The sequence below is a fragment of the Patagioenas fasciata genome, chromosome 2 (assembly GCF_037038585.1).
Source record: "Patagioenas fasciata isolate bPatFas1 chromosome 2, bPatFas1.hap1, whole genome shotgun sequence".
In the NCBI taxonomy this organism is placed as follows: domain Eukaryota; kingdom Metazoa; phylum Chordata; class Aves; order Columbiformes; family Columbidae; genus Patagioenas; species Patagioenas fasciata.
This window is the reverse complement of record NC_092521.1, coordinates 88769519-88790585: the sequence shown is the minus strand read 5'-3', so window position 1 is coordinate 88790585 and position 21067 is coordinate 88769519. Positions and strand designations below refer to the sequence as shown.

The following is a 21067-nucleotide window of genomic DNA, read 5'->3' as shown; positions in this document are numbered from 1 at the left end:
AAAAGCCTTCCACTCTCTTGTGGGAAAGTTCAGCCTCTGACCAATTGCTGATGATAGCAACATGTTGCAATTGAATGCAAATGCCATCAATGTGAAGTTTCCTGCAGAAGACTGGGAAACTTATATCTGGCTATATGCTAATAGCTTTTCTCTCAAAGCTGCCCAACAAGTTAGGTAGGCAATATCTGCTGGCGACATCTGATTGAAATGACAACTCACCCTCAACTGGAAAACTGGGCATTAACCCTAGAGATCCGTGGCCGTACTTCTGTGTACTGTCCCATTCAAATTTGGTGGGGCTGGGCTGGACACACGTGTGTGCAGGGTTCATGCCAGGTTTCAGAGAAGCCTTGTTTGAACCTGAACTTGCTTGCGGAGATAGAGCAAATGAATGGGAAATGCATGAGCTTTATCTTGCCTACAGCCATCTTCATCAGGAAAGAAGTCAGCTTTATGTGTATGGAAGGAGCTTAATTAAAGAGAGGAAGAAGTATTTCCTTGAACTTAACAGGAATCCCCAGCCAGGGGGTATTCTTTTAAATCATTGGAGTTCAGAATAAAAGGCCAGGAGTGGCTGTTCACATAGGTTACATCTCCAGCATAAAGTGAGATAGAAAAGATGAGAAGCGCAGAGCTGCACCAACCCAATGTTTGATAACCCCTAAACATCACCACTGAGCTCAGGTGCAACATTGGGCTATGGCAGCTGGACTCAGGGGTCAAAATTAAGTCCCTTAGGGTTGCAAGTGGCTTTGCAACTGTAATGGGTTCACACAGTGAGGTTTTGGTAGCGGGGGTATCTCCTGTGAGAAGCTGCTAGAAGCATCCCCCATGTCTGATAGAGCCAATGCCAACCAGCTCCAAGACAGGCCTGCTGCTGGCCCAGGCCAAGCAAAGCAGCAATGGTGGTAGTGCCTCCATGATAATATATTTTAAAAGCGGGGGAAAGTTGCTATGCAGCAGCAGCTGCAGGCAGACAGAGGAGTGAGAATATGTGAGAGAAACAATTCTACAGACACCAAGGTCAGTGAAGAAGGAGGGGCAGGAGGTGCTCCAGGTGCCAGAGCAGTCTGTTCCTGAAGGACTGCACCCTGTGGAAGGAACCCACACTGGAGCGGTTCGTAAGAACTGCAGCCTGTGGGAAGGACTCACATAGGAGAAGTTCATGGAGAACTGTATCCTGTGGGAGGGACCCCAGGCTGGAGCAGGGGAAGAGTGTGAGGAGCCGTTCCCCTGAGGAGGAAGGAGCAGCAGAGACAACGTGTGATGAACAGACCACAACTTCCATTCCTCATCTCCCTGTGCCAGTCAGGGGGTGGGGAGGAAGGAGGTAGAGAAAATCAGGAGTGAAGTTCAGTCTGGGAAGAAGGGAGGAGCAGAGGGAAGGTGTTTTGAGATTTGGTTTTTATTTCTTATTACCTGACTCCAATTTAATTTGTAATATATTAAACTAATTTCCCCAAGTCAAGTCTGTTTTGCACATGATGGTAATTGGTGAGTGATCTCACTGTCCTTATCTTGACCCAAAAGCCTTTTGTATATATCAAGGCCAGGCTGGACAACCTGAGCAACCTGATCTAGTTGGAGATGTCTCTGCTTATTGCAGCAGGGTTGGACTAGATGGCCTTTAAAGGTCCCTCCCAACTCAAACTATTCTAGGTTTCTATATTTCTATATTTCTTCCTTGTCCAGCCTTGGAAGGGGAGTGAGACAGCAGCTTTGATGGGCATCTCGTGTACAGCCAGGGTCAGTCCACCACAACCCTGAAAATTTTCTGTCTTCCCTTTCTCACCTCTTCTTTCTTCCCACAAAGCATATAACTGGCTTTGGATTCATAGGATATTTGAGAATTCAGACATGGTGAGGGGAGAAAGAAGGAAAGAGGAAGAAGGTCTCTCAGCACTATCTTGCCCTTCCCACACTTCCCCTCTAGTGCTGAAGACGGGCCACCCTCATCCTCAGGTGCAGTCCCACCAGCTTTGCTGTTCCTTGCTCCTCTGCCAAGGTTTCAGCCCAGCTGCCCAGGCTCCAGTGCCCACCCAAAAAGAGGGATTTGTAAACACTACAAGATAAACTGATAAAATTAGTGTTCTTCTTACACCTATTTTTTTTCTCACTTTTTTCCTTCCATCTGTCACTCATTTCTGTTTCTCTTTTTCCTTCCTGTATGTTTCTGTAGTGTTTCTTAGTCTTTTTCCTCAGTCCTTTTTGTATATTTATGTTTGGGGTTTTTTTTTTCCAATTTATTCACTTCTTCACACTGTCTTATCATATATATTTTCTTGTTCTGCCTTTATGAGTCCTGGCCTCTTTTCGGTGGCAGTCTAAGTATATCTGAGCATCTTTCAAGACTTTCCTTCTTCCAATCTTTGTGCTTTCTGCCTCCCTCCCTCCCTCCTATATTAACATTGTTCCTCCACTGATTTACTTCACTTGCTGTGCACATATGTTCCCTCGGAACTCTTTTGACATCATTTGATTTCTTTGCCTCAGGAAATGTCAATGTATGTGCGAATTTTGTCTTTTCTAGGCCCTTAGGGTACACTTGGGGTTTAAAACTGTACCACTTTTCCAGTGGGGCCAATTGGCTCTACATAGCACTGTTCAAGCTTCAAAACCAAACTGCTCTTCCCCACAAACAACTTTTGTCACCACAAGATATTAAGATGTATCCCTTCTCTTCTACAAAATGCTGGAAGCGGGAAGTGGGCAATGATTGTGCATGTGAGCAAGTGACAAGATGACTAGGCACATAATACTGCAGTTTGCAACTGCCTGCAAAAGCCAGTCACAGCTTGTTTTTTTTCCATCTGGGCCACCACCCATCACTGGATGGTAATGCTCTGTTGAAAGGTGAGGTGGAGCACCTTGGCAATCTGAGCAAGTCCTCAGCTATGTTCACTTTCTCCATCGTAACCAACACCTTTCAGTGCATAAGTGTTTCTATACACAAGCTCCCACACACGTTTTCCCATGTCCTCCCATGCAATTCCTTGCCCCGGACCCAAAGCCCAGCATGGGTGGAACCGAACAATAGACCATAAAAGCGTTTCTCACACCAGCAGGAGCCCTGCTGATACTTCTTCCTCACACGCTGCAAGATGGACACGTTTCACACTGGGACTGGTAGAGAGAAGTGGTAGAAGTGAAAAATAAACATGAGCTTTTCGTGGACAAGCTACCCCATTTATAAATGACCAATAAATGGGATTGCCTTCTGTAAATTCAGACATCTTTGTATCTCTAACATATGCTTACCTTGCATAAGCTGGGATACCTTGGCATTAGTCAGAACGTGGAGAAAGATGGGTCCCACCCTCGGGCAGTGTGTCTCTCTGCTTTTATGGGGTAACCCTTCCTGTTAGCACAAGGAACTTTATGAGAAGATGTGCTTGTGTAAATTTGTGTGGATGTGCTAAGTGCTATGATCAGCATTTAAGCAGAGCATGAGTTGCATTGAATGAAGACTGGCTCTGGGACTGGAATGTTTTCAGAACATGAAAAAGCTGAGAAAATGATGCCTGAGTTTTTCTACTTCAGGAAGTCTCATCTAGTAAGAAAAAAAGGGGGGGATGAGGCAATCAATCTGCCAGAGGTTTTAATCAGTCTAGCAAACCAGGACAGATGTAGCAAAAAGTGTGATATGGCCTGCTGGACACCTGGAACTATCTGACCAAGAACCAGTGCCCAAACACAAACTGTACAGACTATCAGCAATTAGTCCATCTTGTGTACGCACAGACTGCCTGTGCAGCTGTTTAGTCAGTCATCAACGCCATGTGCAATGCTCTGGTCCACCTCCTACAGGAGAACCACAGGGACGACAGCTCTCGATACCTGACCCCAGCCTCCAAAACAGATCAGACAATGACAGGGTGTATAAAATTATCTCCCAGCCATTCAGCTACCACTGAAGTTATTGAGCTGGTAAGGATCCTCACAGGCAGCTCTTTCTCAGATAGGGTAGGCTGCAAAATAATTGTTATATTTTGTATTCTTCTTCTGACTTCTATTCATGTAACAGAACATCCAATGCATATCAGCAAAGATGCCCAGAGGTCCGCAAGGACTCACCTCCTATTGTTTTTGGTGGAAGTTAGTCACCTCACTAACTTCAAAGATATGGATCAATGACTCCTGTTAATCCTCTGATATTAAAATGTGTTAGAGTCCATTAAAGGTCCAGAGAAGGAAGGAAACTGGTAAAACTGCTGAACCATTGAGACTAAAGGCTTCTGATGGGTTGGAAAGGTCAAGGATCAGAACTCCTGTCTCCAAATTCACAATAACCATCATCCTGTTCTGTAGTGGTAGAAGAGAAGTATGCAGATTAGGGGTTTCATGTTCCCATTTAGAAATCTCTTTCCTGTTTCTTTCAGACCTGAAGCACCAAAAGGAATTTTCGAATAAAATGCTCCCATTTTTTGAGGATACCTAATTGAATTCTCCGTAAGTTGTGACCAGGTAGTAACATAGTCTTTACTGGGACCTATCATCATGTGGTCCAGAAAAGCAATCCAGACATTGATCTAGTTTTTTGTTTTGACTTTGTGGCTTAAGTGAATCTGTTCGTTTCCATTCCTACCATGTATTGGAGGATAAGAGTGAATGCTGACACTGTCAGTGAACACACAAGAGTAAACATACACACTGACACTGGAGGTATTGCAGACATTTGACACGGGTTTTATAGTGCTTTATTCTGAACAGTAATTAGGTAAACCAGTACTGAACATATGCAGCAGGCAGTCTTCAAATAGAAATTAAATCTGATTACCATTATTTCATATAGGATGTGGAGACTGGTAGTTACAATGTCAGTCTCACTCAAGTAGAAGTCCTTATTTCTTTCTCATGCCTCAGACATTAAGTGATTGTATGGAGTATCCTCAATGCTGAATCCAGAACTAGAAATGGCAGATAATCTGTGTGTGTAAAGAGTGGCACTTCCCGTATTAATCAAATTCTTTTCTGTCCTATAATTGCATAATGTTATTTTTCTCAGGACATATACAATGGGGCTCCTCGTAGCTTCAGTGAACTGGTCTCTTCTTCCATGTCTGAAGGGAAATGAGTCAAAAAATCCCACACAGCAGAGTCCAGCTTCCCCAGTCTACAAACTGATGTAGCTCACGCTGAAGAGTCTCCTGGGTATACATTTTGTCACTATGATTATTGCCTCTTGTGTCCATAGGTCTCAGTGTTGTAGCTGCTGTTTCCCAGATGCAAACTCTGATGTCAGCCTGAATTGTCTCGCTGTGCTGCAGAACTCAGGTGTTGTTTCACCAGGCACTGGCAGGGTCGGATAGGACACCAGAGAGTAGCCAGGTACAAGGGTTGTCATACCACATATCCACATTTTCCCCTTCTAGGCAGTAGGAATCCACAGAGCATGGGTCATGAGGGTGACTGGTTTGGCTAGAGAGCAGGAAAGTAGCTCTTCCTCACAGAGCCCTTTCCAGCTCCTGGTATTTTTACAACAGGCTCTCAGTTCACTTCGTTTTGGGAAAAAGTATGTCACAGAGGAACAACATATACTTGTTGCTGAGGCTGGGATACTTCTCAGTAAAATACGATGTGTTCTTCACAGTGGGAATCCTTCAGCTTAAGGGGATGGAACATAAGGGGATAAACTAGTTCTGCTGCATATGTGGAGTACATTGTATTACCCAGCTGATGAACGAACCTCTTATATTTCCTTTCAAAGGTGATAGTCAGGGTGACAAGCTTTACAGGGCCACGTACCACTATAAATGTAACTGTGCTTTTTCATAATGAATATGCCCTGCTTAAGGGGAACAGAATCGGCCTGAAAGAATCACATTGCGAGTTTTGTTGTGTCTAAATAAAAAGATAAATGGATGGTCAGCTTTAAATTCATCTTTATGTTGCAGAATCCTATATCCTGGTACTTCTCGGGACTCGCCACCTTGCTCATTTACTTCCAAAGAGACTTTATGGATGATCTTTGACAAAACCACACCTTTTGTCTCACACATCTCAGAGAAATCTGATACACTCTCATTGAAGACATTTGTCATTCCCAGGCTTTCCAGAAGTGGCTTCAGGTCATAATCACCTTCCACTCTAAACTTTGGAAGAGATACATTCACTTTCGTGTTGGCCATCATGCTGGGATTGGTCCACTGTAGTAATGTCTCAGGGGTAAGTGCCTTTTCCAGCTGAAGACATAAAGGAACAAAGGAAATTAATGAGCAGTCCAAGGAAAGAAAGAAATAAAAAACAAACAAAAAAAAAATGACCATTCTCGAACTTCCTACTCCTACCAAGCCCCAAAAAATGAAGTCCAAATGGCAACCTTTGCATTTGAATTCACAGCTGTAGCATTCATGGTTAACAGATTAACATACTTTCCGTTATATTGATACAAGTATGATTCAATCTATAGGACAGGCCTCTGGAGCAACTCCACTGTATGTGCATGTTCTATTTGCCCCTCACAAGCTTTTGACTGGCAATCACCTCAACAACCATATGAACCTGAGAAAGGCAGTCCCTACACAGGTTACACCTTGCCAACTGGCAGATCCGAAAGTCTTGGCTCCTGACCCTACAGAGTAATGAAATTGCTGGTATTTGGGACAGAAAAAGACTCTAAATCCAGAGCCTGATCTCAATAAAACATGCAGCTGCTTGAGCCGTTTTTTTAAAAAGTGGGAAGTGAGGATGCAGAATGTGGGACCACAACAAACTGGTGTCAGGAAAGGTCTCACTTGCACTTAAAGATTTGTGTGTTCTGTAATTTACTCCTACATATAATAGTACCTTACAGCTGCAAAGGCAGGTTCCTCCTGCCTTTAAAATTTGTGGGCAGTTGCAGCAAATTACAAAGGTGACTCGCGTGATCATCTCTCTCTTAATACTTAAACTTTGAAGATGTGAAAATATGTTCTAAAATTTTCATAGATATATGACATAACAAATACTTGTTCTTTAGGAAATGCTCTATTCATTTTCAAATTCATGTGCAATTGTAATAAAAAATGGCTCATTTTCAGGCACCTCTGTTCAAAGTCAAAACTGAGAGAACTTTAAGACCTTATTAAAATAAATCACAGATACATGTCAACTGAAAAAAATTAGGACACCAAAGTAAATTATATCGGCACTACTGAGTACCCAGTAAGTATGACCTTAAGCACTTTATTATAGCAAGAACAAAAATCTTAAAATTAAAATCCAGATTTTCAAATTGTTGCAGGTTCCTAAAGTGCATCATGAGCACCTTCTGCTCTTTACACTTTCTTCTGTGCATGCTCTATGTGAAACAAAGTCTGGTTCACAACCTCATACTTGGCCACAGTGGATATAATAATGTGACAAATATGGGATCAGGAATACAGAAGCAGAGTGAGAAGGTAAATTTACAGGAAACTTACTTTTTATTTCCTTCTCTATAGCGTCTAAATAACAAAAACCTTCCATAGGCATATAGCATTATAAGCGGACTGTTTCCAAGGGAAGAATCATACCAGTTCTATTTTTTTCTCTCACCTTCTCCAAGCCGGTGGTCTCATCTTCAATCTCTTTGGGCAGCAGAATGAGCATGCTTATATGTTTGTTAAGGCATGGAAGCTCAAGGATGGCAACATTTAATTCTTTTACATAGCCCAGGCAAAAAGTAGCTTCCAGATTCATCATTTGCACTGGTCTAGTTTCAGTCTGCAAAACACAGAGGAAACAATCTGGCATTCCTTTTAATTCACAGACAAGATGGCAAGAGAGGAAAGTTTGTAAGCTTGCATGGAAGCGACACATTGAGTTATCATCAGACAATTTGTTGGCTTTACAGTGGGCAGCTTTCCAAAGAAAAGTGGAACAGATCTCTACTTAATATAATAGCAATATATTGGGGATATGCCTTAAAAGATAAATTTACCTAATATCGGTGGCCCTTAGTGCCTGTTTCACTGAAGGCTACAAACTATGCTGTCTACAAGGCATTGTAATGCCAGTAAGTGTCAAGCACTAAGCACATCTCAATAGTGAAGGTCAAGCTGTTCACATGAATAATCAATATTTTGGTTCAGGAGCTGAAAAAGAATATGAAGAAATTTCAGGCTTACCTGAAGCCCTATGTCTTTGTTTTTCATGAATGAGGGAAAAAAAACCAAAACAAAACAACCACAAACAAACAAACAAAACAAAACAAACAAAAAAAACCACACCATCAAACAAAACAAACAAAAAAAACCCACAAAACAAAACATGAATATTTATTTCACAGGGAAGATTTACAAACTGTTCTGCTCACCTGGAAACTCATTTAAAATTCAAATTCAGTAGAAAAATGTTACTGTAGTGGAAAAAAAATAACTTGAGGTGTTTCACTTAAAATTTTTAATGTTAATTGTAAAACTGTTGAAACTTTTTTAGCTGAAACTGTTGGCTGATGCAGTAATTTATGAGAATTTTCATTTAACCTGAAACTCTGACTTTTCTCATGCACATAGATGTATGTATATATTTGGAGTATAATCTAACTCACAGATTTTGCCCAGCTTTATATCTTGGTTTAAAACTGGCTGTCCGATCACAATATTCATCACTAGTCACAGACTCCTGAAGGCAACAGCTATGAGTGCTGTACCCGCTTGGGCCTCATGGCTAAGTAGGGCTGATGTGCAGAGGGCTGCAGTCCTGAGCCTGACTGCAAAGAGGGAGGTCATGGGTGTAGATGTTTCACTAGCTCTGTGACCACACAAAATGCAATGTTCTCTGCTTCACCCTGCTGGTTTTGGGATGTAGCCTCTGGTACAGGTTGCGATCTCTTGCAAGAAGCTACCCGTGAGGATGTGCATGTCCTTGTAGGCAATGGCTGCTTTTGATCACTTGTGCTTGGCTCCTGCTGTCTAAATATACCAGCAGGACAGTCTGTTTTCACACCGGGCCCTTGAAAAATGGATGTGAAAGCACCAGCACAGTTTTAAAACAACACAACAACCAAACTGGTATACAGACCCTTGCAAGAGCATATAGGTTTAGATGGAGTCTAAGAATGCCATGGCAATAATAAACATTTCTCATTTTTTCTGGTTGGGATTTCCTTAGCTCAAAGTTTGCATTTTCTTGAGTGGAAACAGTGCTCTCTTTTTTTTTTCAGAACATACCTTGTTGACTTTAAAAGGACATTCTTTGATCTCTGCCTCTGGGAACTTCTTCATCCAGTTTGTGACAAAATAAGCTGCATTAACTAGGAGGATCTGAGTCTGGTCACTTACACTATCCTCGTTCACAATATTCTCCATTTTGCCTGTGAACAGGTTTAAGATGGTTGTTAATACAACAATGCATTACCAGTATATCAATTGCATCAACTGAATACAGCAGCGTTCCAATGAACTAAAAGGCTTGCATCCTGCACCTCACAGATAAAAGATTTTAATTCTAATGGAAAATTTAAACAATAAGCACTACTTAAAATTGCAGCTTAATGTTCAAAATGGGATTTGGGATCAAGGCAGATCTTCTGTTTTCTTGGCTTATATATAGTATGGAATCAAAAATATGTCTACTGCTTTTGTTCAGTGCTTTAAAGAAGGTACTACATTTTCAGTGAAAGTCAACAGGTGTAAGTAAAAAAAAAAATTGTCATTTGGAGAGACAGTCTTGAAGGGAAGTTTGAGATTAGCAACTAATTTCTAGAGTGATACATGAGAATAAAATAACCAGAATAACAGAAGTGCAGCTCTGATGACAATTCATAACCAAACACTGCTACAGACTTCAAAAAGTGTATGAAAATGTTGTGTGTTCCCCTTGCTCTGGTTCAGATCCATTCAAGCATTGCTGTAAAAGAGACTGAATCCACTGGGGAGGTGGGTCCTGCCAGCCTGGGAAGGCCCAGACATGACTCATGCAGCCACGTTGTCATATTTGTGCCACACGAGGGCAACGGGCAGCAGCTGCCTGCGCACAGGCTGCAAACGGGCTCTGTTATGGGTTGCTGGGTGCTCGCACAGGCCAGAGCCGGACTTCTGCCCCCCAAGGACCCTCACGGTCACTGACGAGCAGCTCCTGCGACATGGCCCAGCAGCTGGTGGCTCAGCAGTACCACGGGGAAGGTGTCCGCAGGCCCATGTCTGCAGGAAGGCACCTCCAAATGAGACACACGCTTTCAATTGTGGCAACTTTGCTGGCTACAGCAGCAAAGCCACAGAGCTGAGCTGAGCTACTAATTAACTGCCTGAAATTCAGAGGCCAGCAAATACTTCCCATTAGAAAGAAACTTATAAAAGAAACCAGGGCCTGGGTTTGATGTATTGGTGTCAGATGTTTGTGAAGCTCCATAGACAAGAGCTGTTGTTCTCCCAAACTGTCCGGCTCCAGTGAAACGTCAGCAGCTTTCCCCAAGGCTAATACAAGGTCAGTCTCACACTTCCACCTTCAGAAATGCTGCAGTAGTGATTTCAAAACAGGCTGATGTTGCTAATCCTCATGAATCCAAATAATAGGTCTAGTTCCAGTGCTTTCACTATATATTTATTTCTAAAAGCATTAGTACAGAGGTGTCACAAGAACAATGATCTCTTTCCTCAAAGGCGTAAACAGCATCCCCACGCTTAAGCTGGACTCACCATCAGTTAGCTCTGAAAGAGATTTGTTGATCTTCTGTCGGGTTTCCTCAGTTTTTTCTTTGAACTCCACTAATTCCAGTTCAGATGGAAAAGGCCTCTTTGTGGAGTTAACAAAGTCCTGAAATACAACAGGTACCAAAGTCATCCTTGGTTAAATGCCGTCCACTCAATGGTGCTTTACATAGCCTGCAATAATATTGGCATCCCTAGCTTCACCACGGGGTAGCTGGGGAGCTTATGATGATGGATAGCTACTAAATAACAGGGGGTGACAATCAGGATACAGAGCTGCTTTCAGCACAGTGCTCCCAAGAGTGTCTTCAGTCTGGTGGCGTTACATCAGCAGCTAAAGTAACTTTGGTACTGCAGAAGTGAGAATGTTGCCAGAGTCTGAGAGGATAAAACAACCCCCAGTCCAGGCCTGGGTAAGAGAAAGGACTGAGATAAAGGTCATGCTCACATCATGTCTGTACTCGCCAGGTGAGATGTCTATTGCTGTGGATAGGTATTGGCCTTTGCTGTAGCAGAGGCTGAGCAGCAGGCAATCTGGTTATAGCATCATTTAGGATAGCACGAGCTTTCTGAAACATCACTTTTAGGAAGATGCTGCCCTTGTTTGGGGCACTATTCAAAGGCAACTTTTGAGAAAAAAGTCAGTTATTTGAAGGTCTACAAGGCCAAAGAACACCTTCCTCACTTGTGTTGTTTCAGTAGCCAGGCTTCTGCCTCCTCAGATAGATTAAGAAAAGTACAGGTCATGCAGTAATTATTTGGGTGTGTGAACTGGACACATACTTGCACCATCAACTTGTTTTAAAACTCCTTTTTGTTCATACTTATAATGCAAAGACCTTGATGTGGCATACAAGCTATATTGCATTCAAAACTTACTGAGCCTACTGACCTAAAGCATATTAATGAGAGAATTACAAATGTTGTAATAGTTGCATAGCTTGGGGTCAAACAGCAGATTCATCCTCCCACAAACTTTTACGGCAGCAAAGAATATTATGTCATTCATTATCTGAATCTAGACCAGTAACAGCCAAAAATAAGATAATTTATTTTTAAATAACATTGAAGTCTGACACCATAACCAGTCAACATGCTGGCCAAGCAATTCATAGGACCAGGGCTTTTCTGAAGTACTTACTGTGGTAGGATTAAGAGACTTGTCTACAAAGAGCCGTTTGACCATTTTCAGTGCAAAGAAAGAGCTGAGTTTGGAAACATCTGAAGTTACTGTTTGAAATCCAAAAGAAACATCTTTGACATCTTGTAAATGGAGTACCTGTTAAATGAACATAATAAAATACTAAGAATATTTTATTTATTATTTATTATCTAAACATTCCGAACAGTTTAGCAGAAAATAATGCTAGTTTGTGACTGGAGCTGTGGCTTTATGCGTTTAAGCTAACAACACAGCCTCTTGCTGTTGTAACTCAAAAACCATTTATGTATTTGACATCCTCGCGTAAATCTAAAACCCCAATTCTCCCAAAACTTTAACCAAATGTGTTTCTTTCCTGTGAGCAGTCCAAAGAAATCAATAAACCTGTTCGTGCAGTGATGTTGCCTAGTTGATTAAAACTCTGCGGTGTGGTATCACAATGTTTTCACCAAATTTGCATTCCTGTCCAAAAAAAATGGAGATTTGAAGCCAGGCAAGTGAGAGTCCCGGCTAATCTCCTTTCTAGAAGTGGGCTATACCTTTAAAAATGCTTAACAGATCATCAGGTTTTCTGATTGCTGTGACTAGTACATGACATCACATGATATTTCAGCAAGAAAAAAGATCAGATAACTGTGTCTGATTTGGTAGACAAAGTATGAGCTGGAGGTAGGGCTGCTGACCCACACACGGCCACCTTCCAGCTCTTGGGAATGACAAGTCCAGATCTAGGAAGTTCTGGGGTGACCTAAAACTCATCACTTTTAGGCACCAGAGGTGAGAGGTTCCTGCTGGTTTTGTTTGAAAATAATATTGTAAACACGAATTGAACTCCTGTGCCTGCTTATTACAGGGTCTTTGATGGCGGTGGTTTCATTACAGGCAGCCTGCCCAACCCTCCTCACCTGTCTCAAATTCCTGCCTGAGGCACAGCAGGCGTAAGGAACTTTCCTTTCCCTTTGTCTCTCACTTCTGCTCTTTTTACCTGAACACATCGTATCTCCACAGACATGACAAAGCGCTGCTCTGCCTTAGCCACCCCTCCACATCCTTCATTCTCCTTGCTCAGTGGGAGCAGAAGGAAACAAGTGCCCAAAGGACACACTACCAGCATGTCCCTCACAGCCAAACTTCACTGTCATTTCCTCAGAAACAACCTTCTTGACTTACTTCCTTTTCCTCCAACACTTCTATTTCTTAGTATGTTAACTGCAGAAGACACTTTTGTGCCTGGAAACTATTTTTGAGGAGAAAGCTACACTACTGCAACTTCTCTACCTGGGAGGGCTTTCGGCATGAGTTTGTTAACTGATACTCCAGGGCAAGACTACCAGTTTGGCTGGTAAAACCCAAGCATGAACTCGGCAGGCAGAAGCTAGAACAGACACAGAAAATAGGGGATATTACATTTAGAAACAAAGCAAGTTCTCCTTAGTATCTGTAGTCAGCACATTTTATATACCACTTGAGAAATATGAAACATAAACATGTTTATGTAACAGAACTGCATTTGTGGATATGTACACTAATTTATTACGGGATGGTTCAAAGCAAATTGCAGACACGAGTGAAAATGAAATTAAGCACAGGTTAATATTTTGAACTCTCCCAGTAGAGAGACAGCACCTGAATTATGAAACGCTGAGCAAGCTGCAGGATGTCATTTAAATTAAAAAAAAAAAAAAATCTAGAGTTAATTTGTATTCTTTTTTAATCCTGTTTGGAAAAGTCTGGCATGCCTAGTAGATTTTCATGGATATATTGCTGTGCAGTTCTGCAAATAGCACAAGACTCATAATCTTTGACATGAGTGGGGGCACAGGAGGCTGCACTCAGGGGTACCTTCAGTGAATGAGGAATTACAGGAGGAATTCCCAGTGGAGGGAAAACGTATTCAAATATGTAGAATGTTCCTCAGAGCAAGGTGATAATCTGCATATCAATACATACTGAATTTGCTTCTCGTCCACCTTTAGGTAACTGCAGAAATCGTGGGCACCCTTGCTGGGATACAAAGGAATGATGCAAATCTCTGCTCATGCAAGGGCAGTAGGAGAGGTTGCAAGGTGCCTTCCTGCACTGCAGACTGAGCTTGATAGACTGATTGCATCATGACAGTGATGCTGCATCACGATATTGGAAACCCCTTGAACACCGTGAGCTGCTTGTAATGAGAAACATCCACATTATGCCCTTTTCTACTGCATTAGCCTCCTCTCAGCTATATTGCAGGAGAAAGGAGAAATGTCAGTGACAGAGCTGCTAAGCATACTTGCTGCTGACAAATAATGGCAAAGTTTTTTCCAGTTCTATAAAGTTTAGGCATTCTTGAATAATGAGGAAAAAAAAATATCCAGCAAATGGAGTGATCTTGGCTATGACTTGCAGCCACAATCAACACTACACTAAAAGGAGACAAGGCTTTAATGCAACTGTTGAGGACTCTGCCATGTCTCCTTCTACCATGTAAACATTTGAGAAAGCATTTTCTTTATGTCAGATTTTCAATCTCTTTTGCTGTGTGCAGCCATGGATTCTGAAACCATTCAAAAATTTCAGATGGATGGTTTGCAGCCTGGGTTACAAGGGAATATCCAGTAGAATATTAATGAGGATAAAAAAGAAAGCTACCTCTGACAGCCATATAATTTTGCAGCCAAAGAACAGGATGCTGACAGCTTACCTGTTTCATCTGGTCTGCAGTGTCACCTTTCGTAGCTTTATATGCCAGAGCCAGAGACGTTGAGGTACACAGCGGTGCAAAAATAATATTGGCTGTTTTGTCGTTCTCACACAGTTTTTTGAACATATCAACTGCAAAGGCAGTGTTTGCTAGTTGCAGAGCATCCATTGTCATCCTGAAACAGGAAAGGGAAAAGAGAGATGACTCAGAGTGTAATTCTAGCTCCTGCTGTGATGAGGCTGGGTCAGAGCACCGAAGGAGTCTAGATACCAGTATGGGGACTGAGTACCTTGAATGAGGAGAGGAAGAGGAGAGGCCAACTGACCCCGTTCAGCTTCAGAGCACACCAGCAGCTCCTGAGGAGCCAGGAAGGTCTCATCCACATCCAACCAAGGAAACGTGAGTGGTTCAGTAAAAGCCATTATCTTCAAGTGACAGCTGGCAATGCTATGTGTGATGTGGAGCCAGCACTAGCAGAAGTACTTGAGTAAATCTGGGTAGGTCAGGGTAACCCATGCATATTGAGTCAAATTGAATCACATGTGACTTTAATCTGTTTTTAATTGATACTCTTAAAATGTGCCAGCTTATAAGGCACTCTACCTATGCCCTGGGCTCTCAGACAGCTCTTTAATAGTCTCACAACCTTTCCTGTTTCTTGCTTCATGGCTAATTGTTCATTAAAGCTTTCTCTTTGGTATATGTCCTTCCTTTAAGAGATTATTCCCCATTCTCCGTAGCCTTGCTAGATGTCTCCAGAAAGCTGTCTGGTCCTGCAGGCTGAGATTGTCCTAGAAACTTAAAGGAGGCTTCCTAAATAAATACTGCTGTGTGCCCATTCATCACTCACACTGTTTTAACTGCAAATAATTTCCTAGCTGTTCTTAATAACTGCAGTTGCCACGGAGCTGTTAAGATGATCTGTACAGTCAGGAATGGGATGGGTGGTGCTCACAGGACAATTGCTGTAGTCCATGCTCTGGGAAAGCCAGGGAGTATTCCCATCATCCAGACCATTTTCACACACCTGAAATCTCACTTTGGTGTAAGCACATTTGTGTAGATTCAAGCTAACAAGGGTCAACCTCAGAATTTCAGTCAACAGCACAAGTCTGGCTTCAGACCAGCAAGCACACAGAAGATGACCCTTTTGGCATAGCAAATTTGAGACTACTCCGCCCTCAGTGTCCATGTATCCCTAAAAATAAGGGTAATCTGTTAAAATTGGTGTTATACAGCTCCATCAAAGCTATTGACGGAGACAGGAAGGAAACTGAAAATACGAATATTGGGAGAGAATTCAAAAGGCATAAGATTTCACATAGAACCTAAAAGGTGTCTCTAGCACTTTCTCTCTCCAGGAAAAATGGCAAAATAATGGAATAAATATGGCATGGAGTGGTGACTTTAAAAGGTGTGTTCTTATCCAGACACATACCTATCTGCATTTGCATTTCAAGCTCTGACACTGAAGATCTAGGGGTCCTATTTTATCATATTGTGAAAAGGAAAGTCAGTTATTTCTTGCGTTGGTAAGAGGTTTGCTAATCTTTTGACGAACATCTTAAAGACAGAGATTTCTCTCTCCAATAACTGACTACTTAATACTGCAGTCTCAAACTTTTCTTTACCTAGTTCAAATCATTTGCATCCTAGCAGAGAAAGATCTCACTGGGTGAGAGCTGCAAGGTATGAGAAGACAGAAAACATGGGGGCAGGGAACTGTCTCCAGCAAGGTGCCTTTCATGACGGTTCACTCTCACCCCAGTTCGGAAAGGCACTTTGAATGAGAGCAATCTCCTATTTGAGCACGTGTCATACTCCCCAAACTTAGCTGAGCATCTGACACCATTGTACAGAGATGCTGTGGAGCAGTTGTGGTACTTGACAATAGTGAATGACTTCCAAATAACCTGTGGTATTTATATGTTTTTATGGGAGTAACAGAATGGGTGCATAATTTGCCTGTGACATGGTAGAAAAAACACTTTGTTTTACTCATAAAGCCTGTTTGATTAGAGATGGCCTTTTACAAAATAAATGTCTTTTTAAAAATTTTAATTAACTTATTCATGTTCTTGGATCTATTTGGTAAGGTAAGTGCTTTATTTGACAACTGGTTTGTTTTGGGCTAAAAGATGATGTGTAAAGGGTTACTGAAATGCACTGCACAATCCAATTAAGCTTTTTTGAAAAAAAAAAACCTGGCATAAAACCAAGGCTTTTTAAATCCAGATTTGAAAAGCACACCTAACCTTCATTGCACTCTTGCAAAATGTTCTGACTGTTAGTATTAGCAACAAACTGTTTGCTAACAAATCCTCTCCCACTGGGAAAAAAAAAAAAAAAAGAATTTGTCTTGAGGAGGGAAAACAATGAACACATATCACTGAAGAAAGTTATCCCCACATAAAAATACAGATGAGTATTCTTTGCAACATCTAGAGGCTTTGCCAGGACGCTGAATTAAGAATGAATTCTGGCCAGACTTGTCCTTCTTTCAGCAGCTGCTCGGTAAAGAGCGATTATCCATGTGTGATCCCATTTTACAGTGTCAGCAGGCATCATGCTGATGTCAGAGTGAGGCTCAGGAAACATGTCTCAGGTATCTTGCGGGTGTAAGGGAGAAACTGAGCACCGGCCCAGCACTGCAAGCATCGGTCTTGATTACATACTCACAATTTCTCATGTATGAAAGCAACTAATTAGCAGAAAAGTCAAGCTTGCCAGGAACTATGGGCTCAGCACACACCTTAAAGGGGGACAGCTTTGGGCAGAATTGGCAAAAGACAGTTAAAACAAATTTGAAGGACTGAGGCTGCTGCTGAGGGAGTCACTTGGAACAACGAAGAAAAGCAGCAAATGTAAAATCATCCTTCAAAATGCCTCTGCAGCTGCTCATCCCAGACATGCACCTTTGTGCCTGTGCATGTCTTAAACAAACTTCCTTGCACAGGCTACCTATCTTTCCCATTAACTCAACCATTCATACAATACATACATATACTTTGTCTCTGCCTCTGTCCCTCTCCCAGCTAAAATTTGAAAATCTGGGGCAAGGGCCAACTTCCCAGGTATTTCTTACTGAGGAGCTGGTGAAAAGTTACCCACAGACCAAGAATGTGTCATTTGATATCTACCACCCTGAAGAAAACAAATAATATGGAGAAACTCACAATGCAGAATGAGGCGTGTAATTCACCCCCAAAAAATCTAATTTGCTAGTAGGGTAGCATATCATTCTTTAGCGCTGGCTGGCCTGATATTATTCTGCTTAGGCCTCTGGATCTTCCTTACAGCCTAAAAATCAATATGCAATCACAACTGCTTAAAAATATTTTTTTATTGCAAATGCTATGCTTTCATCCTAACATTAGTATTTTCAGTTACATCGGCAAACCTAGGGTGATATTAAGATTTGCATGTGCTACCTGTGTCTCGATTCTTTGGATTGCAAGACATTCAGAGTAAGCAAATCAAATAGGAAATTTTGCAAAATTAAATAACCTCTTCTTCTTTATGCCAGTGAAAAGCTGTGCCATGACTTAGGAACTCTTCTGTCCTTGTTGGTGGCTCTGATACTGTTCATGGTGAGTAATTTTCTACGAAGTTTCTATGTTTCTTTTCAATGAGGAAAATGGAACACATTTTGTGGTGAACCTTTTGTTTATCTTTTGTTCATCCAGTAACTGCTGATGCTCCCAAAGCTTCTTTTGTGCTGAGTGAAACTACGTCTGGTAGTGGTAAAGCTCTCCATTCTTATAATTTCTTTCTCTTAGTGCTACTATTGACATAATTCTCATTCAGGGCATTTTGTTGGAAAAAAAAGAAAAAATTGTTTCACCCTTAACATTGAATGATGGGCCAAGAATAATCTCTATTCCATCATCTTTTTCAGCTGCACTGGGTCAGTCAGTTCTTGTATGCTGCATTTATTAATGTTGTTATGATACTGAGAAGCTCATGACACTCATATTATTGAAAGGAATTTGCTGTATTATATATCACAAAATTTCGAATCTCTTTAAAGCCTCGAGCATCCCAAGCCTCATGAGTCTATGAAAGCCAGTTCCAGTCAAGTGAGAGGGGCTGAGGCTCACATTAACAGGAAAGCCCATTAGTTGCCCACTAGCAGTCTTAGAAACCAGACACAGCTCCTGAGTTAGTAATAACAGGGAACCCTCAAACAGGGAGGAGTCAAAAAATTGACAATGAAAATTTTAAAAGGCCTGCTGCATGAATTCTTGCTGAGTCCCTCCTTTCCCGGGAAAGTGGGACGTCAGCATTTCCAGAGAGGCCCGGGGCACTGGAGCATCTTCTAAGCACAAGTAGCTTGTGATCCACCCAGCTTTGCTTAAAACTGTGACCCTGCCACAGTGTTATAGGAATGGTGTCAGATACAGAAGGTAGCTGAAAGGTTATAGAACCAGTTTAGAAAAGCCTGATGTAAACTTGTTTATTGGTATAAGACACAATATTTTCTTAGTCAACAACAACAAAACAAGAACAAAACAAACAAACAAACAAACAAAAAACACTACCAGAGAGGCTTTGTTTACTATCTGCTTACTAAGATAAAAGTTCAATATAGCTTATCTTTTAAAAATATAATCAGGAGAATAACAATGTCTGTGGGAAAATGTCTGACAAGTCAGGTTAGCTATAAGGTAGGGACTATCTGATAAAGCAGAACAAGTACCTATTCTTGTCTCAGTTAAGCTGTCCTTCCAGGACAACACACCTGTGGCAGACAAAGCACAGACCGTGCTGGGGGGTGTACTGGGTTTACAGCTCAGGAGCTGTAAGTGCCAGCATGGTACTCCAGTTCAAACAAACTTCCATCGAGAGGATAAATTAAATGAAATGACCCCCATGCATGTTTCACAAGTGAGGCATTAATCTCTGGCACTATCTGGAGCCTTTAATATGAACCCACTTCAGATCTTAATCCACAAACACAAAATATAAAGTAAATACAAGACTCCTGTGAGCCTTTTCTTCTTACTTCTACACAAATGACAACTCTCCACCTGGCAGACTACCTGGCTACACAACAAGGACACAATTTAGTCTGAACAAATGTTTCTTTGAGCAATACAAGATATGAGACTGATGTGGGACCAGGGTGTCTCGTATGGTTGGGGAAAAAGCCCTGTCAGCAAAAGGAAAGTCACTCCAAGAAGGAAAGAGAGAAACGAGCCACCACAATATGCTTTGTTGTACCTCAACGGTCAGTGAATTCTTCAAACTAAATTGTCACACTGAAAATAAATTGGTAATTACTGGACCTAAGATCCTGCCCTTCACTTTAAACAAGAGCAGATTAGTCACTTCATTTATAACTCAAAGCAAACAGAGCAGAGCGTACACACCTCTGTAGAAAATGAGAGGAATATTCCTCTGTAATCAAGACTTACACAACAGTCTAAATCCTACTTTGACACATGGAGCATTTTCACAGCATCATACACAACCTGCTTTTGCTGATATGGGGAAAGACATTTGCAATAAACCACCATATTTTAATAATTCCTAACACCCTTGCTGTCTCATCTGCCAGATCCTACTCAACACTTCCAATGAATCTTTTCAGGGCTAAAGAATACAGCATGGCAAATGCAGCAATTTTGGTATGAAACCAAAGCATTGTAGTAGGAGGGCTTTTTTGCTCCTTTATTTTGAGATTGTATCTTTTTGTACAAATTTCCTTATCCCACTCCTTCTGTGCAATTATTTATCACAATGGAGATTTGTTAACTATTAGTTAGGCATTAACTAAAGTATCAGATAAAGAAAAAAGCTGTACTTACTTTGCAAGGCTATAATCCTGGTAAACGTATCAATGAAATGGGTACAGCACGAAGAACTAGCTACCCGTGGTGAAACCTTTTCGAGCAGAAGACTCTGTCAGCTTGCCTGCTCATTGACACCACTCCCACTTTCCCAACTTTAATTTGTGAGCACACACACTCCCTCTCACTCTCGCTTTTTTTTTTCCACCCCCTGCTTAATCATTCTTTACGGCAACTCCTACACTGGAGGAGCAAAATGATTCACACCAGAGTTGTCTTTGCCTGCCCGGCTGCCGGAGACAACAACAAGCTCTAGCAGGAAAGAGCAGCCTTTGTGCGTTGCCTTCAGCAAGCGCAGTACAAAAGGCACCAGACAAGAATGAACAAACACTCCCAAGGAGACAATACAGGAGTGGATGAGCAATTGAAAGAACCTTCTGAGCAAAACCAGTACTCCAGGTTACATTGGAATTGCTGCTGTTTGCAGAAAAAGATTGTAATTGTAGAAAAGATGTCCAGGAAGACAACCCAAACACGTAGGAGTGCATGGCTGGGCACTTTGCATCTGTGTATATATTAAGATAGTGTCTTAACTTTGTAAGGGGCGTATGCATGCATTTGGTTGCCTTAAAAGCCCAAGGCGAGACAGGAGTTAACGCCCAAGGGAAAAGATCTGCTTTTCTTGTCACTGTAAAGCAAGAGGTTCCTCCCACGGGCAGCCAGGTCCTCTGCAGGGAAGCAGCCTTCCTCCTGCCAGCTGTCCCATCCCTTCATCTTCAGGATGGGGACTGCTGGGTTCATGTCATACAGTCCACGTTAC

General features: G+C 41.8%; 1 protein-coding gene across 1 annotated transcript; it reads right to left on the bottom strand.

Annotated features, from left to right (window-relative positions):
* Positions 1-4663: 4663 nt before the first annotated feature.
* SERPINB5 (serpin family B member 5) lies at positions 4664-20391 on the bottom strand. Its single transcript, XM_065832126.2, has 7 exons — positions 20266-20391; positions 14456-14630; positions 11752-11889; positions 10599-10716; positions 9132-9274; positions 7516-7683; positions 4664-6182 (listed from the first exon to the last, which is right to left on the bottom strand). Exons 2-7 carry the CDS (start codon positions 14627-14629, stop codon positions 5790-5792), a joined length of 1134 nt encoding a protein of 377 aa, XP_065688198.1. The 5' UTR covers position 14630; positions 20266-20391; the 3' UTR covers positions 4664-5789.
* Positions 20392-21067: the final 676 nt, after the last annotated feature.

Bases quoted from the DNA above. Each gene is read 5' to 3' on its own strand.
- SERPINB5 (XM_065832126.2), bottom strand. From the start codon at position 14,629: ATGACAATGGATGCTCTGCAACTAGCAAACACTGCCTTTGCAGTTGAT. The intron at 11,890-14,455 runs GTAAGCTGTCAG...TTCATTTAACAG, and splicing joins CTGCAGACCAGATGAAACAG to GTACTCCATTTACAAGATGT. The intron at 10,717-11,751 runs GTAAGTACTTCA...GTTGTATTTCAG, and splicing joins AGTCTCTTAATCCTACCACA to GACTTTGTTAACTCCACAAA.